Raw genomic sequence first — 18,416 nt, forward strand, 5'->3', positions numbered from 1 at the left:
TAGGAGCAAACATAGATTTTACTTCACATAAAATTCTGTGCAATAAATCTATTGGTGCGGACAGAAATAAGAAGTGGTTGAAGGTACAATCAAGTGCTAATAATACAGGCTAAGTAACGTCTGATCACGGCTGCATTATACAGAGCACAAACTGCAAAAAATAAGACAAAATAATAAGTCTAAAAATCGGTTGAAAGGCGATTTCTATTGACCCAAACGACGTATCGGAAGAATGTGGTCCCATTCCTAATCCTGACATCGGCGCCACTCTTGACCGGGCCTGGTATCATGACTTATAAGCTTTGGGCTACAACGTGACAGTCCAAAGATAGCTGTATGTTGCTATTACATCACAGGGTAGGTGAACGGGGTGGCATTACGACCCCCATAGTAACACAACAAGCAACTTGCAAAAAATCCAACCAGTTCCAACTATTTACAACTTTCTTGTTGTGGGACCTTGCGGGTCTCAATTCCACCCCATTCACTTGCAAGTGGCAAAAAGTCAGAACTCGTTGGACTTTTTCCAAGTTGCCTGGTGGGTCGTAATGCCCACCCATTCATTTGGACTATGCTATAATTTAGCAGCAGAGTACAGCAATCTTTGGCCATGTAGCCTGCATCACAGCCAAAGTGGCCACGTAGACTTGTCCAAAATCATGCTCATCACCCATTGACTAAAGTTGTCTCAGGAAGAGCCTGAAGAAGCCACTCTAAGGACAACCAGGGCCCATTTTTTCTCCAAGCCAACGGCCTACTGCTAATCAATCACTGATTGCGGTATTTTACACATAGAAGTAGTGGTAAAGAAAGCAGCATCGCACAGCACTTTAGAAAATGCAGGTTTTCATTAATCTGTGGCTTAATTTAAAGGCGCATGCCCTAAGCTGGTGTATACAGAGGCCCAGTAGGGGCCCGCTAAACTTCATGGGTGCTGTACTATAAGTGACCACCCTTCAAAGTCCAATACAGTCATATGCATTAAAGGGAATCCGTCAGCAGGATTTTGCTATATAATCTGAGATGTAGGGGGCAGAGACCCTGATGGGATGTGTTAATCTGCTGATAAAACATTGATTGTATTATCACTACAGGACTAGATGTCTCCTGATCTATGTAACCATGCCCACACCACTGATTGGCAGCTTTCTGCCTATTCAGTGTCCAATCAGTGGTGTGGGCATGGTTACACAGAGCAGGATACATCTAGTCCTGTAGTGATAATCTCCTGCTGATAAAACATTGATTGTATTAACACATCCTTGTAAGTGACACATCATGAGAATCAGTGATGAAACACTGATTGTATTAAAACAGCAAAACACAGCCCAGTAAGTGACACATGACTGGAATCAGGGTCTCTTCCCCTACATCATGTTGCTCTTAAATTACATAGGAAAAATCTGTTGACAGATTCCCTTTAAAAACCTCATATTGAATGATTTTTAAAAAAAATCCTATTAACTACACCATCATGGCAGTGGTCATTTTCCATTAGTGGATTTCAACACTAAACTACGGCTTTAGAATAGGATTATGAGACGCAGGTTGGCTCTTTTAAATGCCAATTGCAAAGCTTACAGTTTCCATGTGCCACTAGCTGTATAGAAGGTTGTCATACAGTAACGCCAGAGTGAAGGTGGTCACCATATTCATCTACTTCTTACAAATTGGAGGATTCTTACACTTCCCTTGGATTATTATACATTGTACATGCAGTCAAACAGATCTAAATGTAACAAATATTAGATTCCTGATCCATAAATTGATCGCTGGACCAATAAAATTAATGTTTTTACTGGTCATGACACTTATGAAGTGAAGGATATAGAATAGTCCTTACGCTCAAATATACAGAAATAGCGTAAAAAACCTTGTCATATAAAAACGATCCTTTCGCAGTGCCCCGGATCCATGCCAGATGAAATGAAACCCTGCTGCTGGAGAAATGCATCCATCTAGATGGTTTGGAGAATTTGGATTTTTCACAGACATCATTCATACAGGACTGGCCGATATATTTAGTTTTAGGCTACTTTCACACTAGCGTCGGGAACAACCCGTCGCCGTGCGTCGGGCCGACGTTCCCGACGCTAGCGTGGTCTCCGCCGCACAACGGGGGCAGCGGATGCATTTTTCCCACGCATCCGCTGCCCCATTGTGAGGTGCGGGGAAGTGCGGGGAGGTGGGGGCGGAGTTCCGGCCGCGCATGCGCGGTCGGAAAAAGCGGACCGTCGGGAGCAAAAAACGTTACATGTAACGTTTTTTTCTCCCGACGGTCCGCTACCACACGCCCAAGCGTCGCAAAACGGACGCACCGTTTGGCAATGCGTCGCTAATGTTAGTCTATGACGAAAAAACGTATCCAGCAAGAACTTTTGCTGGATGCGTATTTTCGGCAAAACGACGCATTTGCGACGTATTGCAGTTAACGCTAGTGTGAAAGTAGCCTTAGTCTCCTGTTCCTCTGCTGGGATCAACATCCAGCAGTGGTGACTAGTGTTGAGCGATACCGTCCGATACTTGAAAGTATCGGTATCGGAAAGTATCGGCCGATACCGGCAAAGTATCGGATCCAATCCGATACCGATACCCGATACCAATACAAGTCAATGGGACTCATGTATCGGACGGTATTCCTGATGGTTCCCAGGGTCTGAAGGAGAGGAAACTCTCCTTTCGGCCCTGGGAACCATATTAATGTGTAAAAGAAAGAATTAAAATAAAAAATATTGCTATACTCACCTCTCCGACGCAGCCTGAACCTCAGCGAGGGAACCGGCAGCGTTGTTTGCTTAAAATTCGCGCTTTTCTTTCCTTACGTGAAGTCCCGGCTTGTGATTGGTTGCGTGCCGCCCATGTGACCGCAACGCAACCAATCACAGCAAGCCGTGACGTAATTTCAGGTCATTCAGTATTTTAAAATTACGCTCCGGCTTTGTGATTGGTTGCGTCGCAGTCACATGGGCGACGCAACCAATCACAGCAAGCCGTGACGTAATTTCAGGTCCTTAAGGATTTTAAAATTACGTCCCGGCTTTGTGATTGGATGCGTCGCAGTCACATGGGCGACGCAACCAATCACAAGCCGTGACGTCACGGGAGGCTGGACACGCGCGCATTTTAAAATGCGCGCGAGTCCAGCCTCCCGTGACGTCCCGGCTTGTGATTGGTTGCGTCGCTGTCAACCAATCACAAGCCGGGAGGCTGGACACGCGCGCATTTTAAAATTCGCGCGAGTCCAGCCTCCCGTGACGTCCCGGCTTGTGATTGGTTGCGTCGCTGTCAACCAATCACAAGCCGGGAAGCCATTTTAAAATGCGCGCGTGTCCAGCCTCCCGGCTTGTGATTGGTTGACAGCGACGCAACCAATCACAAGCCGGGACGTCACGGGAGGCTGGACACGCGCGCATTTTAAAATGCGCGCGTGTCCAGCCTCCCGTGACGTCACGGCTTGTGATTGGTTGCGTCTCCCATGTGACTGCGACGCAACCAATCACATAGCCGGAGCGTAATTTTAAAATACTGAATGACCTGAAATTACGTCACGGCTTGCTGTGATTGGTTGCGTTGCGGTCACATGGGCGGCACGCAACCAATCACAAGCCGGGACTTCACGTAAGGAAAGAAAAGCGCGAATTTTAAACAAAGAACGCTGCCGCTTCCCTCGGTAAGGTGCAGGCTGCGTCGGAGAGGTGAGTATAGCAATATTTTTTATTTTAATTCTCTCTTTTACACATTTTTACATTAATGTTGTTTCGATACCGATACCCGATACCACAAAAGTATCGGATCTCGGTATCGGAATTCCGATACCCGCAAGTATCGGCCGATACCCGATACTTGCGGTATCGGAATGCTCAACACTAGTGGTGACACGTCAGCGCTGCAGTCAATCAGCAGCCACTGAGCGGCTATAATAAACAGAACACGTGTACGACACCCGCCGATCATACACGCCACCCGGCAGGTATTAGTACATGTGATGTCACCACCTCCCAATATGGACGTTACCAAACCCAGAATATCCCTTTAATGCAGCACAAGTTAGGGTATTTCAGATTATCTCTGATTAAGATAGGAAAGGGCAAAACAATGATCTAACATTTCAGAAGGAAATTCGGGCAAGTATGGCACTGACTTATGTATGGAAACCGCAATAAAATACTATAGGACGGTACAGAATGAATTAAAGAAAACAAACTCTTAACAAAAAACCTATATATGATTTACATAAACTGAGAAGGACCAAGGTCCGCTGTAGTGTCTTTCTTGTAACAGTAATAAAAAAAAAAAATGACATATATACAAATATATGGATGGTAGGCTAGTGGGAAAAGACTACTTTTTTTCTAAGCTGTATTCTTAGCGTCCGCCACCAGGTGGCAGCGGTAGATATAGATACGGTATATACGCCGCCACCTGGAGGCTGACGCTAATGATAAATCCTAAAAAACCCTGACTTTTCCCACTAGGCTGCCATCCACATATATGAAAATATATATATATCTCTTTCAGCTCCACATTCCTGAGAAAATACTGCGTGTCCATGTTCTGCCACAGAGTTCTTGATATTCCCTGATCAGTCCAATTTCTTCATTTGGCTCCATCACTTTCGGTGTGCTGTCTAATGATGGAAAATTTACCAGTGGGGTCAGGAACATACCATTTTTCCCAAATTTCAGAGTATGAAGCTGCTCGTCCCCATGGTTTAAAATGTCCATTCCAGTGAAGAAGCCTGGCAGCATTCACAAACTGGAAGGAGTAACGCTTCCCGGTACTTGAACCTGAAAAAATAAATAAACATATTAGTCAATAAAAACTGATCCTATTGTGAAGACATTTTTGCAGTTTAAACTAGATAAACATTTTTTTACTGGTCCTCTACCAATTTCAGTTTCTTCAGTTCTTTATTTATTCTATTCATACAGTTGTCAGCTATGACTCTGCATCTGATAAAGGAAGTGGGGACGGGTCTTTACCTCTCTGCTCCTGCTTTCCTGTCTGTCTAATACAGCTGCATAGTGGCATAATAGAGGGGAAGTTCTAGCAACAATAGTGCTGGCAGAATGATGGTAAAGAGGAACTGTCCTCTCCACCTCTCCTGTCTGTCTTATACAGCTGCATAGTGGAATAATAGAGGGGCAGGCCTTTCCTTTTGTGCAGGCACGCCATTGGACATTGGAAGTAATGTGAGAGTAAAGTTCTAGCAACAATAGTGCTGGCAGAATGATGGTGAAAAGGAACTGAACACTCCGTAAAAAAAAGAAGTAGATAGCAAGTTACATAGCATGAAGCTCCCGGACATATTAGAGTGGTATGTGCACCAAAATCGGTTTTAACCTCTAGTGGAGAATGAGCGCAGCAAAGCCAGGCTTTACTACAGGTTTTGTTTAAAAGGACAGATATCTTTAAAGGGGGTGCCTATAGGATAGGTGATCAGAGGGGTCCGACCACGTGGATCTGCACTGATTGGCAGAACAAAAAACTTTTATCCGTTACAATGGAACAGTGCACACGCCCGACCGCCACTCCAATCATGCCCTATGGAGGTGGCAAGTGATACGCTCAGCTTTTCCTGGCACCTCCATAGAGAATGAATGGAGCTGCAGTTGGGCATCCGACCTGCCTCCCCAATATGTAACGGGAATTAATAATCCCCGTTCTGTAGATCTGTGCCGGCCCCAGCACATGGACACCCATACATCAGCAAGTTATCACCTATCCTGTGGATAGGCCATACATAGCTTTACTGGACAACCCCTTTAAGTATCGGAGTAACACTTGCAATTGTAAGTAAAGTGTTTCTAGGAATACTTTGTGTTTTTTTCCTGCAGTTTACACCCAGCACTGACATTAAAAACTGCTTTCCAAATGTGGACTATGGGGCAGACATGTTGGCCCACATCAGTGTCCTCCGACTATTACATTTGTAGTTTATCCTAGGGAGAAAGTCAGCCTTACCCAAATGCCTGACGTGCCACATTGGGTCAATACTAGAGTGCCCCTTGTAGAACACTATGAGCAGTGGTGGTGCGGTGATGCTGCCGGCGAGGGTCTTGCTATACAGTTCTTCCCTGTAATAAGAAATTAAAAAGGACTTATCAATTTTGACAAAAAACATGCGGTGATGGTAGGTTAGTGGGAAAAGTCAGCTTTTTTTCTAAGATGCATTCTTAGCGTCAGCCTCCAGGTGGCAGCACATTAACCCATGATTCCTGGGTCCCCCAATGAAGCGACGGAGAAAATGATGTAACTGCACCAGAAATAGTTAAAAATCAATGGATTCACTTAATATTTTTATAAGCTGCTGCAACATCAGCAAACTGGATCTTGTGCAAATCATGAAACAAATTCACCATGTTACTAATATCAGGCTGGTCTGAGATGTTGCCATCCGTCTTTGGCTTTGTTCACACGTTGCGTTTTTGCTGAAAATTTTAGCTGCGTTTCACAATACCAGGAAAAGCGATTTGATTTCAGAAATCTCAGGCACACACATTATTTTTTTCTGACTAAATAGGAAACCTGCTGCGTTTTTTCATATTACTTCTTTCAGCGTTTTTTCACCCATAAAAAGCAACGAGTAAGTGCTAAAATGCAGTAAAAATGCAGGTATCAGGTTCTGATGCGTTTTTATTTTAAATTATTTTTTTTTTAAAAAAGCAGGTAAAACAGTATGTGAAACCCATTTATTTTTGCGATTTTCCCAAATGTAAACCATAATGTCTAGGTCTCCTCACTGGAGGATGACTGTTGGGATTAGAACAGTTTAATTAAATGGGTGATGTGTAAAAAAGTAAACATTGGCTGACCAAGGTGTGATACTAAACAATGACTGACCAACTCAAGGGCTGACCAAAGCGCGAAAGTAAAACAGTGTCCTACAAACTCAATGCTCTGTCCATGTCTTAGGTAAACTATTCCCGACCAATTCCACCGCTATTACATTTGTTATTGTGTATTTATTCATAAACTCAAGTGACATTTTTGTTCAGAAGTCACTATTTTTTTTCAGACATAAAAATCTTTTTCCACTAAATAATTTGATCAGCCTTTTGATTTGACAGTGTCTAGTTTGGAGAGGTTTCCTTCAGGTTCTGTTGTAAAGGAAGAAACATATACTTTATTTTTCTTTCGCAAGGAGGAGGTCCTCAAAAACTTTGCAACTTTCATTTCTTGAGTACTTTTTTCAGGCCTCCGGCAGGAGTAACTACCTGGGGAGTCTTCCCATTGACTTGTGTTGGAAAGTGTAGAGCATCTTCGGAGAGGATAAAGCCCGAAGAGTTGTCAAGTGAAGTCGCTTCTGTTATCCCTCTGGAGTCATTAGAAACCTGAAGAGGTTACAAGACGCCTAAACTTCTGAGCATAAGAGCAGCGGGTGGTTTGTATACAGAAATGCATGTGTTCACTGTTCGTAGCGTTTTGTTGGCGCATTTTTCAGGTGGGTTTGAAGTGGGAAAGTGCATGTAACTTGTATGAGGCAGATTCTGAAATTGGGAACTATTCCAAAAAAAATTGTTTCAAGAAAAACAGAAGAAAAAAACCTCTTACAAAATGCTTAAAAAAAAAACTCTTCAAAATCGCTTCAGGAAATGGAAAACTCCCCAGAGAAGGATTTTCAAGATGCTGCTTCCACTCATGTTTGACCTCCTCAAAGCAACGCCATCTGCACATGTCAAAATAGGCCAGGTACTGCTCCCCGGAAAAGGATATGCAAATGAGCTCTCCTCCAGGAGGAAGAAAACGGCCTTTCTAGTGCTACCGGTAGTAGGGTAGCTCCTCCGGTTAGGAAAAACAGGACACCACCCCTAAAGGCTGCATCTAAGGCCGGGGTCACACTAGACCGTAATACGGACGAGTGCTATGCGATAAAAAAAATCGCATAGCACTCGGCCCAATGTTAATCTATGGTGCAGCTCCCATCATCCGATATTTTCTCCACCGTATTTCGGATCCGAGGGAACTCGCATCAGGCTGCGATTGTCAGCGTATCTCGGCCGAGACTCGCCAATGCAAGTCTATGGGTGCGAGAAAAAATCGGATTACACACGGACCATGCATGCGCATTGCGAGAAATACGCAGCGGTGTTCTCTAGAAAAGCCGGTAATTCAATTGCCGGCTTTGCATTTCTCCGTCACAAACCCGACAGGATATGAGACATGGTTTACATACAGTAAACCATCTCATATCCCCCTTTTTTTTGCATATTCCACACTACTAATGTTAGTAGTGTGTATGTGCAAAATTTCAGCGCTGTAGCTGCTAAAATAAAGGGTTAAATGGCGGAAAAAATTGGCGTGGGCTCCCGCGCAATTTTCTCCGCCAGAGTGGCAAAGCCAGTGACTGAGGGCAGATATTAATAGCCTAGAGAGGGTCCATGTTTATTGGCCCCCCCGTGGCTACAAACATCTGCCCCCAGCCACCCCAGAAAAGGCACATCTGGAAGATGCGCCTATTCTGGCACTTGGCCACTCTCTTCCCACTCCCTGTAGCGGTGGGATATGGGGTAATGAAGGGTTAATGCCACCTTGCTATTGTAAGGTGACATTAAGCCAGATTAATAATGGAGAGGCGTCAATTATGTCACCTATCCATTATTAATGCAATTGTATGAAAGGGTTAAAAAACACACACACACATGATTTAAAAGTATTTTAATGAAATACACAGGTTGTTTTAATAATTTATTGCTCTCAATCCATTTGCAGGCCCTCGCTTGGCAAAATAATAAACGCACAAGATACATACCCTCAGCTGAACTGTCACGTCCAACGAGGTAATCCATCTGAAGGGGTTAACTAATATTACAGGCAGGAGCTGCGATAAACCAGTCGCTCGTGCCTGTAATCCCCGGGTGCTGAAAGGAAAGCTGGATCTGTACTTACATTGAGTCGCGGTGATGCGCCCCTGCTGGATGTTCTCATGAACTGCAGCCTGGGAACTTTTTCCCACGCTCCATGTCATATGAGGACATCCACCAGGGGGCGCATCACCGCGACTGTAGGAAATGTAGGTCAATGACCTACATTTCATTCATTCGCCGGGGATTACAGGCACGGAGCACAGCTGCATTTGCAGGGCTCCTGCCTGTAAAATATTTTAACCCCTTCAGATCATGGATTACCTCGTGGGACGTGACGGTTCAGCTGAGGGTATGTATCTTGTGCGTTTATTATTTTTCCAAGCGAGGGTGTTGCTGATGGATTGAGAGAGCAATAAAATACTGAAACAACCGCTGTGTTTATTTCATTAAAATAATTTTTAATAATGTGTGTGTGTTTTTTAACCCTTTCAGCCAATTGGATTAATAATGGCTAGGTGTCATCATTGACGCCTCTCCATTATTAATCTGGCTTAATGTCACCTTACAATAGCAAGGTGGCATTAACCCTTCATTACCCCATATCCCACCGCTACAGGGAGTGGGAAGAGAGTGGCCAAGTGCCAGAATAGGCGCATTCTCCAGATGTGCCTTTTCTGGGGTGGCTGGGGGCAGATGTTTGTAGCCAGGGGGGGGCCAATAACCATGGACCCTCTCCTGGCTATTAATATCTGCCCTCAGTCACTGGCTTTGCCATTCTGGCGGAGAAAATTGCGCGGGAGCCCACGCCAATTTTTTTCCGCCATTTAACCCTTTATTTTAGCAGCTACAGCGCTGAAATTTTGCACATACACACTACTAACATTAGTAGTGTGGAATATGCAAAAAAAAGGGGATATGAGATGGTTTACTGTATGTAAACCATGTCTCATATCCTGTCGGGTTTGTGAAGGAGAAATGAAAAGCCGGCAATTGAATTACCGGCTTTTCACAGATATCGCGCTGAATGAAATATAAATACAGAATATATATATATGTGTCTCAATGACATATATATATATATATATACATACACTGTATATATGTTTTCCCGAACATTTGAGCACATAAATCCATTAGATGTCGGTTTTGCAAGCTTGCGAGAAAATCTCGGCATACGGATGCCATACGGATGTCACACGGATGTCACACGGATCATTTGATGCGAGGAAATCGCATCCTCGCACTGCACACGGATCACTGTTTTTGAAACATTTGTGCGATTCTCGGCCGTGAAAAACGGACCGTTTTTTTATACGTTAAGTGTGTCCCCGGCCTAAGTGCCAGCCTCCTGCGGAAGGACTGATTTCCATAATATTAAGCAGTGAGGGTAAGAAGGAGCAATGTCCAAACTGATGCCTAGAAATGACACTCGATTACTTACGCAATATCCAATTCCATCCATTTTTCGATCTGCCTGGTAATATTCTGTCGCTTCCATTCCGTCAGATTGGCAACAAAAACACCTGGATTAAAAGAGCAGGTACTCGCTTTCATGCCCAGCTTTCTGATCGTCTCCTTCTTGTAGTCAAAATATCCGATGTAATTGTACTGGAAGAGACAAAGATAGGAGGTGCCATCACTTTCACTAATCACCTAAGACAATCTGTAGGAGAGGTCATCAATCTCAGGTCCCTGGGGGTCCATCAGCCACCAATCAGCAGGTATCTGCTCCAGCAGTGGTCGGAGGTAAGCAGTCTATGATGCTGCACTCCATCACTGTGTATACCCGACCACTGCTGGAGCAGATATTAGCTCACCAGTGGGGGCCAAGTGTCAGACCCCCACCAATCTTATATTGATGACCTATCTGGCAGATGTAGATCATCAATAGTCCTGAATGACCCCTTTTATACACATATCCCATGACATTGGTTCTGCATTACTGAGAACGAATGGTAGCTCGCTAGGGGAAAGTCATTAGCAGGCGTGTGCACTTTTTCCACTTCTTTATAAAGAAGAAACTCAGCACTATTTAGTATTAGGCTGTGTTCACACCTTGCGTTTTTGCAACTTTTTTTTTAAATGCAAATTAAAAGCTGCTTTTTACAGTACCATCAAAAACTATGAGATTTGACCCTTTGTGTGTTCAAAATTTTCTGAAAATTTAATACAAATTTATTGGTTAAAAAAACAAAAAAAAACCCTGAGATTTCACAATTGTCATGCGCAAGATTGTTTTTGTTTTTCCTGACTGAATTGGAAAATCTTTCAGGCTACGTTCCCACAATGAGTTTTTCGGGATTTTTTTTTATGCAGCATATTTTCGAAAAAAAATGCAAGTAACCTATTATACGTAACGGGTGTAGAAAATCTGTAACGTCAAAAAACGCTCCAAAACCTCACGGTGGGAAAGTGACATCGGTGTTTTTGCAGCTTTTTTTGCAGCATAGAAAGCATTGCGAAAGTGCTAAAATGCGCCATGCGTTTTTGCGGCTTTTTTCTCAAATTAATTAACTATTAAATTGGAGACAAATCTACTATATAATTGTCTAAGGGTCACTTCCGTTTGTCTGTCTGTCTTTCTGTCACGGATATTCATTGGTCGCGGCCTCTGTCTGTCATGGAATCCAAGTCGCTGATTGGTCGTGGCAAAACACCCACGACCATTGCCACGACCAATCAGCGACGGGCACAGTCCGGAAGAAAATGGCCGCTCCCTACTCCCCGCACTCACTGCCCGGCGCCCGCATACTCCCCTCCGGTCACAGCCCACACAGGGTTAATGCCGGCGGTAACGGACCGCGTTATGCCTCGGGTAACGCACTCCGTAACCGCTGCTATTAACCCTGTGTTTCCCCAATTTTTTACTATTGATGCTGTCTATGCAGCATCAATAGTAAAAAAAATGTAATGTTAAAAATAATAAAAAAACAAAAAACCTGCTATACTCACACTCCGTAGTCCGCCGAGCCGCTCGCGCCGGCCGCCATCTTCCGTTCCCGGCGATGCATTGCGAAATTACCCAGAAGACTTGCGGTCTCGCGAGACCGCTAAGTCTTCTGGGTAATTTCGCAATGCATCCTGGGAACGGAAGATGGGGGCCGGCGCGAGCGGCTCGGCAGAGCTTCGGTGGATCCCAAGCGTCGGTAACCGCTTCCTGGATCCAGGGGCCAACGGAAAGTGATTATATAACTATTTGTTATTTTAATTCTTTTTTTTTTTTTTTTTTTTAACAGGGATATCATGCCCACATTGCTATATACGTGGGCTGTGCAATATACAACGTGGGCTGCGCAATATACAACGTGGGCTGCGCAATATACTACGTGGGCTGCGCAATATACTACGTGGGCTGCGCAATATACTACGTGGGCTGCGCAATATACTACGTGGGCTGCGCAATATACTACGTGGGCTGCGCAATATACTGCGTGGGCTGCGCAATATACTACGTGGGCTGCGCAATATACTACGTGGGCTGCGCAATATACTACGTGGGCTGCGCAATATACTACGTGGGCTGCGCAATATACTACGTGGGCTGCGCAATATACTACGTGGGCTGCGCAAGTACTACGTTGGCTGCGCAACGTACTGCGTTGGCTGCGCAATGTACTGCGTTGGCTGCGCAATGTACTGCGTGGGCTGTGCAATGTACTGCGTTAGCTGCGCAATGTACTGCGTGGGCTGCGCAATGTACTGCGTGGCTGTGCAATATACTACGTGGGCTGTGCTATACACTACGCATACATATTCTAGAATACCCGATGCATTAGAATCAAACCACCATCTAGTGATACATATAAGCGGCACAAAAAAAAATTCAGCAAAAACGCAACGTGTGAACATAGCTTAGTCTTTACAGAGTTGCACCTTTCTCTCCATTTTAAATATTTATGTATTAGTAGTTTGCAACTCATTTTCGGTAATGGGAATTCCAGACCTTTATTTTATGGGGCCTTTTTTGCTATCCGTACTTGAAAAATATGTTTGAGTCCCCGCGACTGTTAGTCAGCCACAACACATGCAGGGATTGCCTGTTTGTTAGGACTGTGTGTTACAGTTGTAGAACGGCCGAGTATTCCATTTTTTTAATTGCCTTTTTATTTAGTGCTAATTTTGATCTAACAAAGTAATAATGTAGCGCAGCCTAAAGTCACACCCCTAGAAAATTCAGTAAGTCATGCCCCCTTGGCAAAGTCTAGAAAATTAGCACTAAATAAAAAGGCCCATATCTCTGGAACCATATGTCGGATTTTCAAATAAAAAATAGAAATGAATACTCATGGGAGCCGCAAGAATAAAATAACAGCAAACAACAATCCTCCTGATAGGTTAATATCCTCCTCCTTTTTTTTTTTCTCTCCCACCAATCTTGTGTTTTTCTTTCTATGTTCATTGATATATGATCTGTTAACATATAGAAATTATTTATCGGACTTATGGTCACTATATAGGACCGATCGTGGCATGGATATAGAGTATTATTATACCTGACTACCAGCTCCTCTGACCAGGTATTTCGAGGTGACCGAATCACAATCTTCAGAGAAAGCTGCAGCGAATCCCACTTTTATAGGGGTTTTGTAGAGTTCTAGAATGTCCCCTACATGGAACAGCATCAGATTCGAAAAAGAGAAAAATACAAATAAAATGGTCCATTATCTATACAAGGCAATCACCATCAACACTGCACTAAATCTGGAAGTTATGATAAAAGAGTGGTTTAAAGGGAACCTGTCATTTAAAAAGCACTATGAAGCACTATGAGGTTAATCTTCAGGTTATTAGTGTTTTGAAGCTACTCGGCGCAAGCCCTGAGAGCCCCTCTGCCGGGAAGAAATTAACTTTATTCCTCCCGACAGCCTCGGGCTTTCAGTCATAGAGGCGTGTCAGGTGTGGCATAGTGAGCAGTGGCTGTAACCTCGCCCAGGCACTGACTGACAGCAGACTCAGCATTAGAGCCGGATTTCAGTCATTGTTGGGGCACAGCTACAGCCTGTGCTCACTATGTGCTGAGCGGTGACTGTAGCTGCACTGGCGGCGCCTCTATGACTGAAAGCCCAATAGTAGCACTGGGAAGACATGAAATAAAGGTAATATGTATTTACCCCTGCAGTTCCATCTACTGGCAAGTTGTTTAATTCAATAAAATTGAACTTCATTCATTTTTTGGTACAATCATTTTTTTAAATTTTATTATGGGGTAATTGTACACATTTTTTTCTTCTTTGATTTGTAATCTCTAGGACTAAAAGTCAGAGGCAGTCAGGGTAAAATGCAGCTCCTTTACTCCTGGCACCGGGGCTTTCAGTGCAAGCGCCAGGCAGCTTCAAAAAGCTATTAACCTGCAGCTTAACCTCGATATCTTCAGGTTAATGGCATTTTATTTTTTACAACATGTTCCCTTTCAAGTATTTTTTTTGGTCTCTAACTAACCTTTATGGGAGTGCAGCTGCTCATGGAAGGCGCTGTGCCTTAAAAATGCTGTCGAGCGTAATCATTTTTATAGACTGAAATACCCCAAAAAGTGAGACAGAATACTTTACCTTGAACAATAATATCATCATCCAGATATATGACTTTGTCTACTCCAGGGACCAAATCAGGAAGGTAGAACCGTGCAAACGTTAACTAAGGAGGAAAGAATACAAGTGATGATATGACTAAAACCAAATTACATATATGTCCTCGAGAAGTAATCTACATTTACTTACTGGTTTTAAGCGCTCATCCACTCTTATTTTCCCCTCAAGTACCTGAGGGTCGAAGTCCAGAATTTTATATTTGACATTTTTAAGCTTAGAGTTCGTAAGCCAGGTCCTGAAAGAAGGAAAGAAAAATGATTACCAAACTTCTCAAATTTCAGAAATATCAGCACTGGTCACTATGAAACATGTACATAAAGTGCAGCACAGATTCATCTCCACTACAACTCCACAGCACTGGTCACTACTGAGCACGTACATAAAGTGCAGCACAGATTCATCTCCACTCCCGACCCCACAGCACTGGTCACTACTGAGCATGTACATAAAGTGCAGCACAGATTCATCTCCACTCCGACCCCACAGCACTGGTCACTACTGAGCATGTAAATAAAGTGCAGCACAGATTCATCTCCACTACAACTCCACAGCACTGGTCACTACTGAGCATGTACATAAAGTGCTTCACAGATTTATCTCCACTTCGACTCCACAGCAGTGGTCACTACTGAGCATGTACATAAAGTGCAGCACAGATTCATCTCCACACGACTCCATAGCACTGGTCACAACTGAGCATGTACATAAAGTGCAGCACAGATTCATCTCCACTATGACCCCAAAGCACTGGTCACTACTGAGCATTTACATAAAGTGCAGCACAGATTCATCTCCACTATGACTCCACAGCACTGGTCACTACTGAGCATGTACATAAAGTGCAGCACAGATTCATCTCCACTACGACTCCACAGCACTGGTCACTACTGAACATGTACATAAAGTGCAGCACAGATTCATCTCAACTAAAAGCCTAGATCCTTAAATCAAGAAGCGAACAGACATTTATAGGACATTTCAGAACTTTCCTAAATTATGAAAACATGTACAGCACATTCTGCACTGACCTACTGAACTCAATTTATTATATATTTTAGGAGTCGGTCCATTTTATACAGACTCCATCAAAATGGACACCAACTCCACAGCCTTGTTTATCAGTATGTGGTCATTTGTGCATTGATGAAATAATTAAGAGAACACTTACACATCAGAGAATAACCCTAAGTCAATTACTGTAGCTTCAAGGATATGAATCTGACCAGTTAGGAAGCAGAAGTGATTGGGAATCCACTTTACCTGCTTCGGTGCAAATGAAAGTGACTACAGAAGTACTGGAGAAGCAACAGCAAGACACCCCAAAAATGATTGTGCAGATGTTGGTCAAAGATATAATCATTCTCTGCCTAGCCTTTCTAATTCTTCTCTTGTTTTTCTAGCCTCTCTGTCACTCCTGGTAGCATGAGGTGGTACCTTCAGCCTATTCAGGTTGCACAAATAGTCCAGCTCATCTAGGATGGCACATCCATACATGTCATCTCAAGGTTTGGTGCATCTCTCACCACAGTCTCAAAAGCATGGAGCAGACACCAGCAGAACTGGACGGGGCTCTAGAAGGGCAGGAACCAGGTATTTGCTCCTTTGTGTGTGGAGGAACAGAAGAAGCACTGCCAGAGCAATGCGAAATTACATCCTGCGGGTACTGATGAGCATTCTTCTTATCACACTATCAAAAACAGACTCTATCATCTATCAGGACTTCCTGTTATAAGACCTGTGCTCACAGCGCAGCACTGTGCAGCTCAATTGGCATCTATAATTGACAAATCTGCCATAGGTGCTGAATCTTTACAAAGGAAAGCAGGTTCATACTAAGCCCACATGACAGCGAAGTATGGAGGCGCTGTGGTGAATGGTATGCTGCCTGCATCATCACCCGGCATGGCTAGTTTGACGGTGGGTCAGTGATGGCCTTGGGAGCAATGCTTGGAGTGTCACACAAACCTTCACATAATAGCCAACATACCCTGACTGCTGCTAAGCACTGGGATAAAATTCCCAGAACCATTGTCAGACTTTATGCTAGTGTAGTGATCCCTGGGTTCCTCTTGGTGAAGGACAACGCTTGGCCTCACGTAGCCAAGGTGTGTTGGCAATTACTGGGTGATAAAGGCATTGATGCCAATGACTGGGCCTCATGTCCATTAGACCTGAATCCAGTTGAGAAATTCTGGGATACTTTGTATCAGTGCATCTCATGATGTGCCAGGTTATCCAAGAGCTCCCTCATGGACCAGATCTAGTTCTGGGAGGAGATCCTCCAAAACTCCATCCACCATCTCATTAAGATCATGCCCAGCTATTGTACAGGCACGTGGGGGCCACACAAACCACTGAGACACATTACAAGTTGCCATCATGAATTTATGCAGAATGGTCCACCTGTGATTTCAATTTTTTGCTTTGCTTTTCGGATGATTTGGAATCCCATCCTTATCGGATGATGATTTTGGTCTCCATTGACCGCTGATGCATCAATTACACAATAAATGATTTTCAACTTGAATCTTTTATTCACCGAGATCCGATGTGCGATTTACGTGTTCCCTTATTTTTGGGCAGTGCAGTTTTTAGCGTTTATTTCTACGTTTTAGCTCTTAAAAATTTGTCAGCTGAATCCAATCCTGCAAATTATGAAATGCCCCAGCGACCTAACCCCAATCTTCCCAGGCGGAGACAGTTATACCTGAGATGTTCCTTGGTATCATTCATAGTCACAATGTAGAAAGTGACACTGGACTGCGTATTACTGGAAATACTGTTTATTGCCGCAATGACGCCTCCGAGTCGGCTTTCTACGGCAGTAATAACCACAGGGACCTCCGCATTATTCTTCTCCTCTGGAGCCTCAGGGAGGAAATCAATACGCTGAAATCCTACAGGGCTGGCGTCTAGGCAAGAAAAAGATGGAAAATATGGAAAATCAGCTGAGAGCAAAGATGTAGATGGTAAAAACTTCAGAAACCAAATCCAAAAAAAATGCAGAAAATTGTTCTAGTAAAGGCAGAAAAAAAACAAATTCAGAGATGTTTCTGAAAATGATCTCACCTGAACTTTGCCTCTTTAATATATCGCTCAGGCCCAACAGATTATGGTGCAGGATGATGAGGAAGATGACCGCCGCCAATACTATAATCACTATGTTTACTAGGAGATATGAGTTTATAGATGTGTGTAATTCATCAATGGCGTGACACGCATATAATTCACCATTAGCCATAACAATTCTGATTTTAAAGGGTTTATCCAGGACTATTTTAATTATTTTTTCATAATTGTCCTATCTGCCTGCCTGTTGTGCCCGGCGGCGACCACTGCAGTCACTGACCACTCGTGCAGGCATCACTGTGGTTTCCGCCTACAGAGCAGCGGGTTCTATTCTGCGCTACTGGTTGCTGATGTCATGCTGATTGACAGTCAGCTCCCTGCTGCCTAACTGCAGGGAGCCGGCTGTCAATCAGCATGACAACACCAGTCACGCCCTTTCAATAGTCTTCCTCTTCTGGTCAGCTCTGTTGACATGAAGCAGTAGAATCGCCGGCAGAAACTTTCAATGACCGTTCTGAACCGGCCAAGAGTAAAACATTCAAGTAGTTAGCGTTAGTTCTTAAGACCATAATTATAAAATACAATTGTCCTGAACAACCCCTTTAAGCAATACAATAAATCAATAAACTTCAGAAAAGTATGTAAACATTTGTACCTTTGCGGCATGACATTTTAGATGATTAAGTTTGGTCTTTTTATCGTTAATTTTCTATCCTGCAATGCAAAAAAAAAAAACATGTCGGTATCTTCACAATATTTAACAATTTCGAAAAATCAGTTCTACTTGTATTCCATACGAAATAATTCTGGAACATCTTAGTCTAGAACTCTGCATCGTGCTGTCCCTCTGTTATTCCTCCTGAAAATGTGTGACTAACCAACAACTAACAACTGTCTGGTACGGTTCCATCAAGGATGACGGTGTCACAGAACACAGGAAAAAATGGAAATA

At 43.5% G+C, this 18,416-nt stretch overlaps 1 protein-coding gene across 2 annotated transcripts in view; it reads right to left on the bottom strand.

Moving 5' to 3' along the window:
- Nucleotides 1-18,416, bottom strand: part of GLT8D1 (glycosyltransferase 8 domain containing 1) — a 24,895-nt gene continuing 6,479 nt past the window's right edge. For both annotated transcript variants that reach the window (XM_077276234.1, XM_077276233.1), the window contains 10 exons: nt 18,120-18,178; nt 17,465-17,563; nt 17,103-17,307; nt 14,525-14,630; nt 14,357-14,441; nt 13,301-13,413; nt 10,249-10,415; nt 5,965-6,077; nt 3,844-4,787; nt 1-2,043 (listed from right to left, as the gene is read on the bottom strand). In XM_077276234.1, coding sequence (XP_077132349.1) covers nt 4,597-4,787; nt 5,965-6,077; nt 10,249-10,415; nt 13,301-13,413; nt 14,357-14,441; nt 14,525-14,630; nt 17,103-17,307; nt 17,465-17,563; nt 18,120-18,135 — 1,095 coding nt within the window. In that variant the 5' untranslated portion in view covers nt 18,136-18,178 and the 3' untranslated portion in view covers nt 1-2,043; nt 3,844-4,596. The remainder of the gene's footprint in view (nt 2,044-3,843; nt 4,788-5,964; nt 6,078-10,248; nt 10,416-13,300; nt 13,414-14,356; nt 14,442-14,524; nt 14,631-17,102; nt 17,308-17,464; nt 17,564-18,119; nt 18,179-18,416) is intronic.

The sequence above is a fragment of the Ranitomeya variabilis genome, chromosome 8 (genome assembly GCF_051348905.1).
Source record: "Ranitomeya variabilis isolate aRanVar5 chromosome 8, aRanVar5.hap1, whole genome shotgun sequence".
Taxonomy (NCBI): domain Eukaryota; kingdom Metazoa; phylum Chordata; class Amphibia; order Anura; family Dendrobatidae; genus Ranitomeya; species Ranitomeya variabilis.